This window comes from Trematomus bernacchii, unplaced genomic scaffold, assembly GCF_902827165.1.
Source record: "Trematomus bernacchii unplaced genomic scaffold, fTreBer1.1, whole genome shotgun sequence".
Lineage (NCBI taxonomy): Eukaryota > Metazoa > Chordata > Actinopteri > Perciformes > Nototheniidae > Trematomus > Trematomus bernacchii.
This window is the reverse complement of record NW_022987739.1, coordinates 27147707-27166401: the sequence shown is the minus strand read 5'-3', so window position 1 is coordinate 27166401 and position 18695 is coordinate 27147707. Positions and strand designations below refer to the sequence as shown.

The 18695-nt window shown below is 44.5% G+C and overlaps 1 protein-coding gene across 1 annotated transcript; it reads left to right on the top strand.

Moving 5' to 3' along the window:
- The first annotated feature begins 8005 nt into the window (after window positions 1-8005).
- LOC117495330 (trace amine-associated receptor 3-like) lies at window positions 8006-9267 on the top strand. Its single transcript, XM_034146527.1, has 2 exons — window positions 8006-8178; window positions 8448-9267. The coding sequence occupies exons 1-2, from the start codon at window positions 8006-8008 to the stop codon at window positions 9265-9267; spliced, it is 993 nt and encodes a 330-aa protein (XP_034002418.1).
- The last annotated feature ends 9428 nt before the right edge of the window (window positions 9268-18695 follow it).

Genomic DNA, 18695 nt, shown 5'->3' with positions numbered 1-18695 from the left:
TGCTGGTGCAGCAGGCCGTTTGGCTGATGCAGAGCGGAGTGCACGTGCTGGGGTGTATGGTTTAACCATGTCCTGGATGTAGGAAGGGCCAGATCCATTCACAGCATGGTACGCAAGTGCCAGTGTCTTGAAGTGGATTCTAGCAGTTACTGGAAGCCAGTGAAGGGAGCGGAGGAGCGGTGTGGTGTGGGAAAAGTTAGGAAGGTTGAAGACCAGACGAGCCGCTGCATTCTGGATGAGCTGCAGAGGTCGGATGGCACATGCAGGTAGACCAGCCAGGAGGGAGTTGCAGTAGTCAAGGCGTGAGATGACGAGAGCCTGGACCAGAAGTTGCGCCGCTTTCTGGGTCAGGAGGGGACGTATCCTCCTGATGTTGTAAAGAGTGTATCTGCAGCAGCGGGTTGTAGCAGCGATGTTTGCGGTGAAGGACAGGTTGTTATTTAGGGTCACACCCAGATTCCTTGCAGTCTGAGTCGGGGAAACAACAGAGGGGCCGATGTTGATTGTTAGATCAAGAGTGGGACAATCTTTTCCAGGAAGAAAAAGCAGTTCAGTCTTGTCAAGGTTGAGCTTGAGGTGGTGAGCAGACATCCACTGAGAGATGTCTGTTAGACAAGCAGAGATGCGTGCGATGACCTGGGTCTCTGAGCGGGGAAAGGACAGAATTAATTGGGTGTCGTCCGCGTAGCAGTGGTGTGAAAAACCATGCGGGCTAATGACTGATCCGAGCGAGTTTGTGCACAGAGAGAAGAGGAGGGGACCAAGGACAGAGCCCTGAGGGACCCCTGTAGTTAATTGACAAGGGTCAGACTCGGACCCTCTCCAAGTTACCCTGTAGTTGCGGTCTTTGAGGTATGAGGTGAGGAGGGAAAGTGCAGAGCCTGAAACTCCAAGTTATATCTCACACAGGCTCCGCCCTCTACTGGACTCTATGGGTACTACCTCTCAACCATACTATGTGAGCATTTATCAACTGAGATATCTATAACCGTAGCTGGCCCCCTGGGGCGGGCCTACCTGAATGAGCGCGCAAGCCCACCGTATATAAGGCGGCCTCGCCTCCTGACTGTCGTCCTTTTCTCTTCAGCGAGCAAGGAAACAACTGAGCGCTAAGACAAAAGACAAGAAAGTTTGAATCATGGACTCACCACTTTTAGAGCAACGACCCTCCCCTTCGTGCCCGGGCTTGATCGCAGGTGCCGATCTCCACCGCCGCTGCTTCGAGTGCCTGATCCAGTCCCCGGCTTGCAAGGCCTGCCGCCTGATCCCACGGCTCAGCCGCCACCGGCGTCTGGAGCACTTCCAGGCGCAGTATGTCTCGCCGGAAGAGACGGAGGACCGGGACCTCGAGGTGGTGGAGACGGAGGAGCAGGATGTCGGTGTGCCCTTCGTGTTCGCCATGCCAGCGGGCCGGGTGGCCCCGTTCGTCGAGGAGGAAGACGACGACGTCACCTCGTTGTCTGATGCTTCCGGGGCCGGCCTCCAGGAGGGTCCACAGCACAGGTCTGTGCGGTGATGACTATGGCGGCGGAGCGTGCAGGCTTGCCGCTCCTCTCACCACTGCCACCGAGGCCGGTGAGCCGCCTCCGTCAGGGCTTCTACGGCCCGGCTCGTCCGGCGCAGCCGGCCTTCGGTTCACCCCCCGTGCCAGATATCTGGCAGTGTGTGGAGGCGACGTGGCGACAGCAATTGAGAACGAAGGCTCCAGTGGCAACATGGGCGGGAATTCTAAGGGTGCATTCGGACTGCTGCGTTGGCCAGACGGTAGATGGGCCAGACGGTATGGCTACCGCAGCTGGACGTGTGATGTCCCTGGCCACAATGGCGTCGCGTCACGTGTGGCTGGGTCTGACCGCACTGTCCAAGAAAGACCAGGATGATCTCCTTGGGGTCCCCGTATCCACAGAAGGGCTCTTCGGGTCGATCACCTCGGTCACCCAGCGCTTCAGTCGCTTGGAGGAAGAGAGGGCGCAGCTCAGCCGCATGCTGCCGCTGGCTCGTCCTCAGGCTCTTCCTCGGGGGGGGAGAGCGCTCTGCGGTGGTAAGACGGAGAGAGAGGCGCCGATATAGAGCCCCCGTGGCTCCCGTTGCTCACTCTGCCTCCGTGGTTCGTCCCGGCACTCGCGGGGATGGGCTGACCGACCCCGACAGGCTCCCGCTCCAGCTCCGCCTCGGCAAAGGGCTTCAGGGTGGGGTGCACCGTCCTCCAGAAGCTGACTGGCGGTGGGAGGAAGCGTCCCGGCGGAGAGAGTCACTTTCTCCACCCAGGACGCAAGTTCGAATCCCGCCTCCTCCCTGTATGATGCTACTGTTGTGACACGATCATCTTTTAAAAATTAAAATCATTGCATGTATCCCAGTCTAAGTGTAATTTCTCTCCACAAATCCACACTTCCACCTAATGTTAACCCTACAGATTCCCCACTCGCTGCCCCAGTTGTAACTCCAGTAAAGGAAGCAGCTAGTGGGCATGCGCATGTGAGAGTGATAAACCGCGCAATGCGGGTACAGGGACATTATGGCCGGCGTAGCAGGGTTAGGAGACACACAACGCAGAGTGTAAAAACTCCGCTTGATGCATTTCACCGTTTGGGTGAATGCATCAAAGACTTCAGTAGAGAATCGGTGTCAACCCTCCATGGGCAGAACTTCCCTTCACGGGGAGTTTTGCGGCGGAACGGGTCACCAGAGAGTACCACAGCTTTATAGCTGGGGCCCCGCAGCTGATTGCACATCCCCTAACGCAATGTTATGGGGAATGGAAGCACAGTTGTGTATTAACGGAGTGGATGGACAGGACGCTGAGACTGGGTTATTCACTCCAGTTTTGCAGCATCCCTCCTCCGTTCACAGGCATAAAAGAGGTGGATCTATCATCCCGAGGGGAGATAGGTTCCCTCTCATGGCCAGGTCCAGGGAATGGGCAATGTTTCACACAGCCCAATTGATCCTACACCTAACCAAGTTAGCTTTCACGGTCAATTGGAAGAAGAACTCCCCCATACCTCACCAGCAGGTGCAGTATCTGGGGATGTTGCTCGATGCAGGCAGCCTACGCGCCACCCTGTCAGAGAGCAGAGAGGCATCCTTGCTTCGTGCAGTTTGCAGACTGCGACAGGGGGTAACGGTGACAGCGCTGACAATTATGCAGACTCTGGGTCTCATGGCAGCTGCTCACTTCGTGGTACCGCTGGGCTTGCTGCATATGCGCCGCCTGCAGAGGTGGTTTACCGGCCTTCGTTTAGATCCCAAGAGGCACAAACGACGCCTGGTGACCATCCCTCCCTCACTGGTGGGCAACCTCTGTTACTAGGGGTCCCCAGAGCACCTACGGAGGGGAACTCCACTGGGGCGGGTAACCTCCTATGTCACGGTGTTCACGGACGCATCCGTGTCAGGTTGGTCACAAGCCATGGCCAAGAAAGCTGCTTTACGCCTTTCCACCGGGACCCCTCATTCTCCCCCTCCTGGAAAGGGTGAGACGAGAGTGTCTGTCAGTCATCCTAGTGGCCCCAGATCGCCGCTTGGCGCCGTGGTTCGCAGGGGTGACACAGATCATGGTGGGCCAGCCCTGGGCGATTTCTCCTTTCTGGGGGGCGATGTCTCAGGAGGCAGGTGCAATAGCGGCACTACCCACTCTGGGCCAACATCTCCAGGCTTGGCTCCTGAGAGGGACAGGCTGAGACAGGGGGGACTGTCTGACAAGGTTATTCAGACTATCCAGGCAGCATTCCCCCCCCCTGGACAGAGTGCACTTATGTGTTCCCATGCTCCTTAGGGACCCGGGAAACATGGTGCACAGTGAGCCCCATACCGGCTGGGGGACAGGGAGAGCCCTCCTCACTGTTTTCCAGGCACACTATTCACGAGGTAAGCGTGTCTGAGTGTGCCCTACCAGCCGGTAAACTGCGGCCCCCACTTCTCCCCGGTCACAACCGGAGGAGAGGAGGTTGCGGTGCAGTGGCTGTTAACCAAAAGCCGGTCAGGGCCAGTGTGGTGACTCGATGTTGTTGGATGACAGGGCGTTTAGGCATCAGGGCTCCACCCACTGTACCCAGAGAGTCCAGTAGAGGGCGGAGCCTGTGTGGGACATGTGTGTGTGTGTGTGTATGTGTATGTGTGTGTGTGTGTGTGTGTGTGTGTGTGTGTGTGTGTGTGTGTGTGTGTGTGTGTGTGTGTGTGTGTGTGTGTGTGTGTGTGTGTGTGTGTGTGTGTGTGTGTGTGTGTGTGTGTGTGTGTGTGTGTGTTAATGTAAAAGTTATAGGAATGGAGAAAAAACATATTGTAAGATGCACATATTTACCATAATTTGTGAATTCCATGTGAAAAGTTAGGAATTCCTTGTCTCACCACACCGAGGCCTCTGACACCCTTTCATTAATCCTTTCAGAAGTAAATGGTTTTACTATGGACAGGAAGTATAAGGATGCTTCTAATAAAGGGGGACAGCTAAGCACGACAGCAAGATGTTCAATACAATTGGTCAGATCTTCCTTTGAGTACCTTGGCATAAGCTTTTCCTGGGTGGTTGAGCAACATGATACCTTGATATGAAGAGGAGTTAGCCCTTGACCATCACTCAAGATTGAAGAGACATGTCTGCCAGAAACCTGAACAATGTCTAGAGCCTTTAATATTGCTGGGCAAATCAAATCCATACCTGGCGCTGTGATATTGGGATATGGGTAAAGCTTCCCTATAATCTTCCAACTTTTCATTATCCATCGACAACATTTTGGATTGTGTTTGGGAGTCCTTCAAAGTGCCTGACAGTATCAGGATATCAGCAGCTCTCCTCCTGAGCTGAACACTCTGAAACCCTGTGTCCCTTTCCGAAGCAGGAAACACGTGACTTATCAGTAACTTTAGACATCGTAAAAAACAATTTTTATCAATATTTTATCGTAGATTATACATATAACTGACACCAACTATATGTACCTTGAAAAAAAATGTATAAAAAATGTTTACAAATAATAAAACACATTTTCTTTTTTTGAGAATTTAGAATGTGGGAAGAGGTGGGGCGGCGCCCCTACCGCCCCTATGGGCCGGCCGCCACTGCTCGGAACCGAGTTTTGCTTCCCAGCCCTGCCACTGCCCGTCTAACAGTACAGAAAGCGGCCTCATTGTGAAAGGGAATGCAGCAAAATAATCATTTTATTTTGATTAAGTTGTTTTCGTAATCGTTGCAAGACAAAATCGTAATCAAAGATTAAAATACGATGAATTGCACAGCCCAAGCCCTCGCACATCCATTCAAGTTTGGGTAGTGCCATGACTGCTAGAGACAGGCTCCAAGGATAAACATTACGTTCTGCATGGAGGGTGATGCGCTGAAAATGCTGTGTTGCAAATAATAATAATAAGAATGCATTTTATTTGTATAATTGCCTTTCAACGCTTTCAAGGTCGCTGTACAAGATGCAAAAACACAAAAACAAAACAACAGCAGAAAAACAAGACAATGCAGTATATAATCAATCACAACAGAGGACGTGTGATGAGTAGTGATCAGGGTGGATATACCAGTGTGAAGAGACATGTTTGGTGACGTGATTTGAGTGTGGTGGCGAGGTTGAGGGAAAAAAGTCCCAGACTCTACTGTGCAGAGTTTTAACCGCCGGTTGTCCAAGACAGGATCCTGGTCAAACGTGCATCCTGTTCGTGACGTCAAAATGTGGTGGGAATTCTTGAAATTAACTAGTCAAAGATGTCTTTCTGAGTATTTTTAATCTTTTGCAAAAGAGGCTCACAACATGAAGAGCAATGTCTCCACAGCCGAGTGCAACCACTCAAACTGAAGAGAGAGCTTTTATACAGTTACAATGAATACATGCTTAGTCATGAGATAACTGACCTATGACCCTATCAGAGTACAAATAGACCCATGATCAGATCACTGGTCACCCACTTTGTGGTCACATGGCGCCTTGTGACTGATCACCTTCTTGAGTGCTAAGATCTACTGTCTATTGACATGTAAGGCTTACATAATATTATTTGTATCTGTTAAGTGACATCATAGCATTCCTTTCTCTGATAATCATAATTTCCATTGCAGGATAGAGAGTCAATCATTTGGATGTCAAGTGGGAGGGAGTTCAAGAAGCGGGGTGCAGAGCAGCTGAAGGCTCTTGACCCCATGGTGTTTCAGTGGAAGGGTGGTGCAGGGAGGTGGAGGGAAGCAGAAGAACTAAGAGTGATGGTGGGTGTGTTGATGTGCAGGAGGTCGGAGAGGTATAGAGGAGTGACGTCGTGGATAGCCTTAAAGGTGTCAGGAATGGGGGGGAATCAGGACCCAAATGCAGAAGAGGAGAATATTCTCATCGCTCGAGTTTCACCGCGGCTGTCAGCGCGTCATTCAAACAGGACGCGCTGTCAAGGGGGCGGGGCTTATCTCCATGTAAATACTATGGTAGATACCAACTACTAAATGAACATATTTTACTGTGATGTAATTGTAATACACGTTTCAAAATGATGCCGGAATGACTACATACTGATACTGGTTAGTAAAAACCATGAATTAATGCTTTGACAATTGTGCAGACAAGACAGCAGGCGAAAAACCATTTAAAATGCCTGTTTTCTGAATGGAGATCGGATCGATCAGGCTAAACTAACCTGTATGCTCCGTCCAAACTCACAACAACGTCCTAAAGACAGAAATAAAGTAGCGACTGTATTCACCATGACACAGACAGTCTGTGGTTTGTACATGTTTGACTATTGTCTAGTTTCTGAAGAGATATGAGGAGCTGTGAGCTCTGTGTGCTAACAGCTAACGGCTGATGTTTTGGTTTTCTGTTTCAACGTCAGTGACGGCAGGCGGAGAGCCTCACCGCTGATTGGCTACTGCGCGAACACGTCATGCGAATTTGACGCTTGAGTTGACGCCTCAATCGCACCGCGTCATGCGCGTTATGCGCGCCATGCGCACCGTCGGAGCGAATTCGCGTCTGTCCGCGTCTGTCCGCGTCTCTGCATTGACTTTACATGTAATCGCGCCGCTCCCAAAAATCGCATCGCGTCCGTTGTGAACGCAGCTTTAGAAGCCCCCCTGCCATTTATTACACCATGAATCCAGAGTAAATTGCTTTTGTATGGTAAAACATGAATGTAATAACTAACACCAGGGTGATTTTTGTGAGATGCATGGAAGCAAGACCTTTTGAATTTTATTCTAATTGAAATCCAGGGACATTTCTAGTTTTGCAGTCCATATCTCATTAAAATATCTAATGTTACTAACTATTAAAGAAAAAATTGGGACAATTCTGTTTTAATGTAGGCTAGTTTGACCATTGTAACTTCTGTGCAGACATACTGATAAAATTGGGCTTTTAAGTAAGAAGCCAGGCGGGCATTTGGTATGATCACCATAGCCATAAGAGGCCGGAGGGCTGTCCTTAGCTTTCAGCTGTCAGATTGTAAACAAAATCACGTGACTGGGGGCAGATAACAGCACTGACAAATTGTGGGCTTATCATGTTTATTCGGCCACAACAGAAAAAAAAGAAACCTCTTGCTCTCTCCAGAGGGGCAGGTCAGCCAAAAAGGGCAAAAGGGCCGTTGCCCGGGCAACATTAGCCCGTACCTGTGCACGTCCCTGCCTGACAGTATCAGGATATCAGCACCTGAACACTCTGAAACCATGTGTCCCTTTCCTGAGTCATCTGGGGGCTGCCAGAACTTTCTTGATACGAACCAACAGTCAATCTCATTGGCCTTCCCAATCTCTTGGCTTTATGTCGTTTTTCTTTCAAAATAACCCTGGAACAACCAGGCCCAAAAGGCTAAATGACCTAATCCATATAAATTGCATGAAAGTGATGAAGACTGAGATGAAGATGACTGCAGAAAACAAAGTAGAGCTTAGGGATTTCAGTCTTAGCTAGAGAGAAAGTAATAGTAGGGGCAGGACAGATGAGAAGAGATATATCAGCTGCATAACGGCGAGCTTTGCCAGAACACAGCAGCTTCTCAACACGTCTCTCTACAGATGGAGACTTCCCAAATGGATGAACTCTGCTTTCCACAACTCTTCAACAAATCCTGCAGGAAACCTACGCCAGCTCAGTCAGATGTTCTGCTCGCTTACATCCTGCAGTCCTTCATCTCTCTGATCACTGCAGCTCTCAACCTGCTGGTCATCATCTCTATCTCCCACTTCAGGCACAGACAAACTTTCAGATTAAGCTTGTATGTGTTCATTGTTGAAAAGTAACAGGATTTACCCATGCATTCCTTTTAATTAATGTTTCAGATAATAGTTGATCTGGTTTAAATTATAACATATTCAAACCTGACGTTGTGTGACAAAATTGTTCAAGCAAGCACTGCTCAACAAATGCATGTCCATGTCTTTTTTTGTGTTTTACTGCTGTTTGTTGTTACAAGCTATGGTTGATAATCTTATTTATGATGATATTCTTCCTTTCCAGGCAGCTCCACACCCCCACTAACCTCCTCATCCTCTCCCTGGCTGTGTCAGACTTCATTGTGGGCCTCATTTTGATGCCTGTTGAAATCCTTTTAACAGAGGCTTGCTGGTACTTGGGTGACCTGATGTGTGCTCTGTATGCTATAGTTAATTTTATCATTACCTCTTCTACGGTTGGAAACATGGTGCTCATATCCATTGATCGTTATTTTGCTATTTGTGACCCTCTACATTACACCACCAGAGTAACTCTCAACAGAACAAAAATCTGCATCTGTCTGTGTTGGATTTGCTCTGTTATCTATAATTGTCTAATTTTAAAGGACTTTCTGAGACAACCTGATTCACAGAATTCTTGCCATGGAGAGTGTGTAGTTGTCACTGACAATATCACAGGAGCTGTTGACTTAGTTGTTACCTTTATTTCTCCCATTACTGTTATCATAGTTCTGTATATCAGAGTGTTTGTGGTGGCTGTGTCTCAGGCTCGAGCCATGCGATCTCATGTTATCGCTGTCACTATGCAACGTTCAGTTGGTGCAACTGCTAAGAAATCTGAGATGAAAGCAGCCAGGACTCTTGGTGTTGTTGTCCTTGTGTTTCTAATATGTTTTTTTCCATATTACACTCCATCCCTTATAGGTGAGGATATTGAAACTGGTAGTTCAACCTCACCCATTGTAATCTGGTTGCTGTATTTTAACTCCTGTCTGAACCCAGTGATTTATGCCTTGTTATACCCCTGGTTTAGAAAATCTATCAAGCTCATTGTTACCCTTAAGATATTTAAGTCTTGCTCCTGTGATTCTAAAATACTGTAATGACGGGCTGGGGTTGAGATATATTCTAAAAAACCTCTATTCAGATGGACATATTTTTGCTATTGTTGCTGAGTCAGAATGCAATGTGTAATGGCTGAAGAAAGAATAGACATTATTTAATGTACTAAAACATATGTAACTAAAAGATATTAAATAATTGAATACAAAATAAAACTGGAAAATATTACATTGTGTGGAAGAAGTAGTAGTTTTTGACCTGTGTTGACTTCAGTTTGACCAGTGTTCAAACAAAACAATATGCAATACAGACTGATTGAGTATGTCGTTGTATGTCAGTGTGCAACTTCAAACAAAAAGACAGAGCTCTCGCACGCGTGTGTGTGTGTGTGTGTGTGTGTGTGTGTGTGTGTGTGTGTATGTGTGTGTGTGTTTGTGTGTGTGTGTGTGTGAGAGAGAGAGAGAGCGAGAGAGAGAAAAAGGAGAGAAGGTTTTACTGACACATAACAGATTTGGTTCTCCAACACACTGACGATACAATATAACAAGAACAAAAATAAATCTTGTTGAGAGTTAACACATGTTTATTTTACCATTGCCTGTGATCAATTACATGTACTGTCTCTTGCAATAATGAGGGATTAAAATGTATGTATCATCATATTGAGGCTGACAATAAGAATTAAAGCTTCAAGCAGCGATGATCGGGACCTCGCTAGGGTTGCTCGATTAAGGCAAAAATCATAATCACGGTTATTTTGGTCAATATTGATATCACTATTATTAAATATGATTATTCATTGACTTTGAAAACATCCATTTATTGAACTTTAAAAAAAAAAATAATAGTAATTTGAACAGTATCTTTTTAACAGTTGATTGCCCTGAACCTTAAGTATAATTCAACTGAAAAACCAATATAAAAATAAATAAAATAAATTATAAATGTATATCTACATTTAAATAAATAATATAAAAATTAATAAATACCAATAAAGAAGATCAACAAATATTATGGGGTGCACTTCCACAACCTACTGAACATAATAATTATAATAAATAAAAATGTATTAGATTATTGGCAAAGTATTCAGCTGAAGCCACATCTTTTTCAACTTCCCCAAGGCCTTTGTCATAAAGGGCAGGCCAGGGTTCAAGTTATGTGGGAGCCAATGGGAGCTGAGTTCCCACAACGAGGGGTCTGAGCTCCCATGAACGCAGGGAAATCATACATCTGTGGGGGTCGCTAATACATTACCAACAACCATTATTTTAATCACAAATAATGCATGTGTCAATGTAACGAGTATTATTTACGTTAACGAGGTAAATAGGCTAAAAGAAAAACATGTTTTCCAAAAGAACTAGGCATCGTATTCTCTCTTGAATGACAATATGCCTGCACTTCACCTCCTAGGTGCGCAATCAATTATTGCGCAATCTATGCCGAGATGATGTGACACACATGTGTGTGTGTGTGTGTGTGTGTGTGTGTGTGCGTGTGTGTGTGTGTGTGTTTGTGTGTGTGTTAGTTTTAAAGACCCCCATGAAGCTCAGATTATAACTCGACCCTGGGGCAAGCAGTGCAGATCTGGTGAAATGATGCCGAGATGGCATCGCGTAACACTTGTCCATAGTGTGTTTTTTTTTTTAACATTTATATTTTATTAGACATTTTCAAAAACAAAAACATACGGACACGGACATGGCTCACACACATCACAAACAGAACAGGACAATAACATGAAGGGTGGGGGGTAGGGGGATTACAGTGTCAGTTACATTTTATGTATGCATATGGCTTTGTATTTATACATGATTTGCTTCATAATATAGATATACTTCATTGTTTCTTCATTATTATTATAAAACAAATGGATAAATAGTAAAATAAATAAATATATATATGCACACACATATATATATATATATATATATATATATATATATATATATATATATATATATATACACACACACATACACATCTCTTCCTTTTCTGATTAATTCACCTATTCATTCATTTCCCATTTAATTTCACTTCCTTCATTATTATTACCATTGTTTTTCTGTTTCTTCATAGCTTATTTCTCTTTATTTATATTTATTTATTAACATTATTATAATTATTATATTTATTATTGGCAGCCGAGATGGTTTGAGTCCAGAGGCCTGTACTACGAAGCTGGTTCAACTTAACCTGGATATGTTGGAGTTAGCCGGTTGGCCCAATCCAAAACATACGCGCTGGCGCTAAACTGTACTACGACGCCGGTTATCAAGTGGATCGCTCAAGCCAGCCGTCTCCTATCTAGTTAGGTGCGCGTTCACATGAAAGGGGTGGTATTTGGAGCATTCGACCAATCTCAAACACGGACAAGCGTACGGACAGCGCAGCGTCATACTTCCTGAATGAAAAGTGAACTTTAATATTAGTCAAATATGAAGAAGTTAAACTTTAAACATCCATGTCTTAAACACTTTATCCAGGATAAAAGCCACATAGCTGCACCTGCAAGGTGAATACAGCTGGTAAAAGAAAAAGTGTCTGAATGCGTACATTAACAGGTTTATGAAATCACTGCCCCGTCCAAGACACGAGTGGATCTGACTTTAATTAGGAGAATTTGACTCGAGTGTTTCGTCAACTTAATGTGTTGCTTAAAATAATACTTCTGCATACAGTATGTGACACTGTGAGTGTTGCACGGCCAGATACGGCTCAAGAAGCTGACTCAAATAAGGAAATATATGATACATTATGATGTGATATGATATGAATGATAATGGCACACATCGACGTCTGCACTCACAGTGCCGCGGACTGTACTTAATGTTACTCTGATCTGGTTACTTATGTCGTGGCAGATATTTAAGTAAGCTTTCTTAACGCTAATATTATAATAGTCAGATTGCTCTGAAGATGGGAGGGGATATTCTATTAATTTTCACGTTCACACAGTCAGTTGATTTTTGCCGGCTGTCTTTCCTGCAACGGCAGTTTTTCTGTATTTCCTCTATCCTGTAATATGACTTGATCGCTTTAAACTCCGCACACACGGAGCTCTGATTGGTCAGCAGGCGGTGCTTTCACTGAGTTGATCTCTTAGCCTGCCACCTAACCTGCTCCGGAGCAGGTTTGCCGCTCAGCATAAGTTACCATGGAAATCTAGCCTGCTAAAAAGAGAACCAGCGTCGTAGGACCGGAAAGCCAGAGATTTCCCTGAATTTAGCCGGCTAAGCGAAAATCCAGCTTCGTAGTACAGGCCTCAGGAAAGCCCTTATCTTATCCCAAAGCCTGTTGTCTGGCTTAACCAAATATAACTGGGAGAAAGCAGCTTCTTCCATACTTAAAGGGGACCTATCATGCAAAATGCACTTTTGTACGTCTTTTATACATGAATATGTGTCCCCGGTGTTCCAGGGAACTCACCAAGTGTCAGAAAACACAACCCTCTCTCTTTTCCTCCATACCCAAATCTCTAAAAAAGGGGCTGCAACGGATCTGATACAGACTGATCCAGATTTGAACACTTCTATGTCGTCACAGAAGTGGCGCTACGGCTATTGGGCCAACTCTCCACCTATCAGGGGAATGATGCGGCAGAGTTTCAGTTTCAGTTACTTTCGCCGGTCAAGATGTCCGTTAAAGTTGAAATCTTCCGGACAAAATTAGAAAAGTGCCGGTCAAAGGTCTTCTTTGTTATTTATTGAGCTTAAAAACAAATGAATAACGACTCTATATAATAAAACACGGAAGACGGAGATCTCTTTTTCTCCCCCTCTTCTGACAGCCCAGCAGCTGATCAGAGCACGGCTCACCTCTCCTGCAGGGGGGCGTGGTCAGCAGAATCAGACCCGTAGACAGCAAACAGCACATAGAGCGAAATGAGGCATGGCTAAAATGCATGATCTGTTTGGTATTTTGAAAACAGAAACGTATAAATATACCTTATATAGGTATGGCCCTACAATATATCATTTAAATATAGCATGATAGGTCCACTTTAAGATGTTTAGGAAGTCCTCCAGCCATCTATTGAAATTGAAGCAGTTGGGCTTTCTGACTTTCCAGTTGATAAGAACAAGGCGTTAAGTTGAAAGGCATGCTAGGGCTATAAGTTTACTTACAAATGTAGATGTTATGCCATTGAGCGGGGATCCCAGCAAGCATGTAGTTGGAGTTAAGAGCATCTCTATGTTCAGGATCTCAGCGAGTGTATCTCCAACTACGTCCCAAAGAGATTTTACAGCCGGACAGGACCAAAGACAATGTAAAAGGTACCCACTTCCGTACAACCATGCATGCTAGCATAGGCGTGTTTGATCCATCTTTTTGAGTCTACATGGTGTGATGTATGCTCTGTGAAGGATTTTTAACTGTATTACTCTAAACCGGACACACTTGGAGATTGATGTTGAGTTCGACCAGATTCTGTCCCACTCAACTGGGGTAAGGGTGATGCCTAAATCCTGCTCCCATCTTTTCTGTGTCTGCAGATTAGTATTGGCTTTGGAGGTGAGGAGAAGCTTATATATACCTGAAATCATTCCTTTCTCGTTTGCAAGTCTTTTTAGGTTCATATCAAGGTGTTCATGACAACCTATCTTTATACCTTTTGATGTGAAGTTTTTAATATTTGATTGTAATTGCATATAGGAGAGGAAGAGGGATTGATTCAGATTAAAATTGTCCAACAACACTGTGAATGGAATTATGATATTGTTTTTTACTATTTGCTATGAGTTGTATGTCATGTGCTTGCATATGTATATTATTCAATGGGTTACCTCCCCCTGTGAATAGTGGGTTTTTCCATGATGGGCATGAAGGGAGGGAAACACCAGTGATGCCTAGCCTCCTTTGTACAGATTTAACCACTGATAGAAAATTGAATTAATGGATTTTTCAGACTGGATTTGGGGGAGTACCATAATGAATTTAAAGATATTGATTTATTGTTTTCGGTAATTATTTGTCCTTCCAGCCAATCCCAGTTAGCTTTTTTCGGTGTCGCTCCATAACCCCATAGGGAATCTGGCATTATATGAGAAATAATATAAGTATAAATTGGGTACCCCCAGTCCACCTGTTCTCCTCGGCATAGACAACTTTTTATGGTTGATTCGTGGTTTTTTATCCTTCCATATGAATTGAGAAAATATAGTGTTTATTTCTTTAAACCAATATTGTGGGATTTGAAGGGGAATTGAGGATATTATATAGGTCAATCTTGGTAGGACATTCATTTTTAACACATCCACCCTTCCCCACAGCGATAGGGGTAAAGAAGTCCATCTTCTCAAGTCATCTTTAATAGTTCTAAGTAAGCCTGGACCATTCATTTAGAAATTCTTGTTAATTGGTGATCTGATGTTTATGCCCAAGTATCTCAATGCATCAGCTTTCCAAACAAAAGGAGCAGAGCCTGTGATTAGAGTGAGTCTGACAGTTTAGTGGCATGGCTTCACTTTTACTCCAATTTATTTTATATCCTGAAAATAAGCAAAATTCTCAAATAACCTCTAGCACCTTAGGTATAGAGTTTAGTGGGTCAACTAATGTTAAAAGGATATTATCAGCGTATACGTTTATTTTGAACTGATGTCCGGACTTTGGGATACCCAATGAGCAAGCATCTTTCCTGCTTTATCACCACATATCAGCCACTATTTCAAGCATACTACGTCATCGAGTCCCGCCGAAGGACTGTTCCAATGTCCAGCATACTTGGAATTCTACCGAGCCCGGCGTACTTCGTTTGGAGAAATCTTCGAGGCTGCACATGTGTAGACTCCGCGGTCTTAAAATCCCCACAATTCTTTGCGCACGGACCAATTTCCCCAAATCTGTAGTGGAAAATGTAAGGCAGGGCCTCTCATCTGACGCACACCTGCACACTTGCTCGCCTGTTCCACTCTTCGTTTTTCGAATGCCAGGAAGTATTCTTGCCTCGCTTCTGAAGCAAGACGCTCGGAAGATATGTGCTACCAAGCAAGCGTACTCGACATTGAGAAACACCCACAGATTTATGGATATATATTCTTTAATTTTATTTTCAATAAGTGAGATGAATGTGTCATCTTTTAACAAAGAGTTGTTAAATCTCCATTGTTTAGGTATGTTCTCACTAGCAACTAGGAAAAAAGTGATAGACTGAGGGGCGTGGTCTGATAGGACAATACTATGTATGTCCGCATCGATGACATTTTTTATTAAAACTGCGGTCACAGAAGTGATGAGCGGGCCCTCGCGTCCGTGCGCCTGTCGGGGAGGGCAGCCGGTCGTCCCGGCGTCAAGCAGACACGAGCGAGTCCTCCGAAATGAGCCGTTTGTAATTTCTATAATTTTCGCGTCCCAGACTCCCAGGTCCTCCGGCAGCGACCCGGAAACGGATGTCGGCGCGCCGTCTCGAAGGAAAACACATTTCTCTAAAGGCTTGTCAAGGATCGATTATCAAGGAGGCTGTCTGAAGGAGCCGTAACCGAGGATACACTGATTTAGAGGAGAGGAGAGAGGAGAGAGGAGAGAGGAGAGAGGAGAGAGGAGAGAGGAGAGAGGAGTCTCTCTGGAGGAGCTATAACCGAGGGTACACTGATGTATTCTCCGGAGTCGATTTCAGCCAACAGTGATGTTTAAAAGAGGCGTGACGCATGGCCGGACTTATGTCAACGAAGCACAGCTCTGCAAACTGTTCCCGTTGTGATTATAAGCTATTTAAGACAATCAAATGTGCATCAGACTTTCTGCCCTTTACCGTTTGTTTACTCACTAATCACATCTCCCCTGGATGTAGGCTATTTATTTTTTGAATACAACTGTTTTCATTGTGACGTGATGTTTACAGTGAGAACAGCTGCTGAGGTCAGTGCAGAAAGCAGAACAATGTATATAATATATATAGCTCAATAATATATGTAACAGGCCTACATTACACACTTTATTTGTAGGCTTTAGGAGATATCTACAAATATACAGTAGATAGAAGCGATCCACTATTCCTTCACAATGTATTATCACATTGGATATGCGCTTAACTCTTCCTGGATTGGAATTTTTCCGATCATTTCCCTAGGAGGAGTTTGCAAAAATGTGCTTAAAATGCCTGAAAAACGCACATTTTTCAAAATGGTCGACTTCCTGGGGGGTGGGGCTAATGGAAGGCAATTTGAAATATGTACGCAATCATAAGATAAATGTGTATACAGCGTTTTGTTAATGTAATTTGTGACATGTAAATCGTCAAAAATGGAAGATTCTCCGTTAGCTTACGAGCTCCTCGTTTGAGCGATCGACTATTCCTTCGCAATTTAGCATCACATTGGATATGGGCTGAACGTGTCCTGGATTGGAATTTTTCCGATGATTTCCCTAGGAAGAGTTTGCAAGAATGTGCTTAAAATGCATGAAAACGCACATTGTTGAATATGGCCATCTTCCTGGGGGGCGGGGCTAATAAAAGCACATTTGAAATATGTCCGCAATCATAAGAGCAATGTGTATACAGCGTTTTGTGAATATTGGAAAAACTGTATGCGAGTAGTTTGGAGTAATTTGGAGTAATTTGTGACATGTAAATCGTCAAAAATGGTGTATTCGCTGTGAGCTTACAACCTCCCCGATTGAGCTATCAAACATTTTCCTCGCAATTTAGCATCACATTGGATATGGGCTGAACTTCTCCTGGATTGGAATTTTTTCGATCACTCCCCTTGGAGGAGTAAATGCATGAAAAACGCACATTTTTCAAAATGGATGAATTTCTCGGGGGCGGGGCCAATGGAAGCTAGTTAGAAATATGTCCGCAATTCCATGAGGAATGTCTTTGGCAAAATGCGTGAAGTTCTGAGAAACTATATGTGACTACCACACAATAGGGGGCGCTACTGAGCAGTTTAAAAAAAAAATTACCTTTTTTTTCACATTCTCGTGGGCTGTGACGTGTCCCAAGTTTTGCGTCCGAAGCTCATTTTATGCTATCGCAATTTAAAAAAAAATGTATAGGCCACGCCCACATTCTGCATTTGTTGCGACACTTTAAATCTCAGTTCGTAGTCACCCCAAGAGTATGTATAAAAAAAATTAAAAAAAATTCGTCCATCCGTTCTTGAGTTATAAATTGGTGGTGTTTTTGGCGCCCCCTATAATCCAAAATGAAAATGCTTTTGAGTACCTATTCCCAAAGACAGATTGAACCTATCTAACAAAACCTGTGATATTTGGATACATTGTTGATGAGTTATGAGCATTTATTTCTAAGCCCGCCTTTTTGCAAACACGTTTTGATTAATGGTGGCCATATTTATCGACTGAACATGCTCAACTCCTAGGGTAATGTGTCTGACCCTCCACCGATGCTGTATACTAAGTTTGGTGTCAAAAAACAAAGAATTTAAATAAGAGAATATTTCACAGTTTTGAACATTATGCTAATTTAAATGTTTAAAAAAGTAGGCGGAGCTTAAAGGTCCGAGAGGATAATTTGTAGAACAGGTCGAGATGGATAAGTGTGCACAATTTCAGGTTATTCGGAGTTACAGTGCGACTTTGTACATTTTTCTGAAATGGGATTTTCATAGGTGGCGCTAGCGAGCAGGTTGAATAATTTGAACCCATTGACTCCAGAATATTTAATTTTTCACTGGTCCTGTTGGTGGGGGCTGAATGTGATTGGACCAATGCGTTGACAGACACACACAGACGGACATGCAGAGCGCTGTTTGCAGTGGACATAGTGGAGAATGTTGACTCGTTGCGTTGTGGCGATGTCTCGCAGATAACACAGATAATACAGATAATACAGATAATACATATGAAAAGTATAATTTGCTCGGAGTCCAGAGACAGTTGTGGTTCGGTCCGGATCCGGACCGGAGTCCGGACTTTGAGGATGCCTGAACTATATGAATACTTGGCACTGTAACGGAGGGGGAGGGGGAGACATACAACGACACAACGTAAACGATAAACACAACAAACATTACTACGCCAAGTGGCATAGACAAGAGAGAGAGCTGTGGTCCGTGGGGCTCGGCCTCCGCCTCCTGTCCTCACAACTTTTATTAATCCTGGTTAATTGTTATTTGTTCTTACTCGGAACCAGTGGCGGCTGGTGCATTTTTCTCCAGGGGGGGCTCTACTAAAATGTAAGCAAACTTATACAAAAACAAAACATATGTCATATTACAACGCAGGGCGTATTTTATCGTAGATTATACATATAACTGACACCAACTATATAATATGTACCTTGAAAAAAAATGTATAAAAAATATATTAAAATAATAAAATAATTTTTTGAGAATCTAGAATGTGGGAAGAGGTGGGGCGGCGCCCCTAGCGCCCCTATGGGCCGGCCGCCACTGCTCGGAACCGAGTTTTGCTTCCCAGCCCTGCCACTGCCCGTCTAACAGTACAGAAAGCGGCGTCATTGTGAAAGGGAATGCAGCAAAATAATCATTTTATTTTG

Coding starts and splice junctions, on each gene's coding strand:
- LOC117495330 (XM_034146527.1), top strand. CDS start 8,006: ATGGAGACTTCCCAAATGGATGAACTCTGCTTTCCACAACTCTTCAAC. Junction 8,179..8,447: donor ATCTCTATCTCCCACTTCAG/GCACAGACAAAC, acceptor CTTCCTTTCCAG/GCAGCTCCACACCCCCACTA.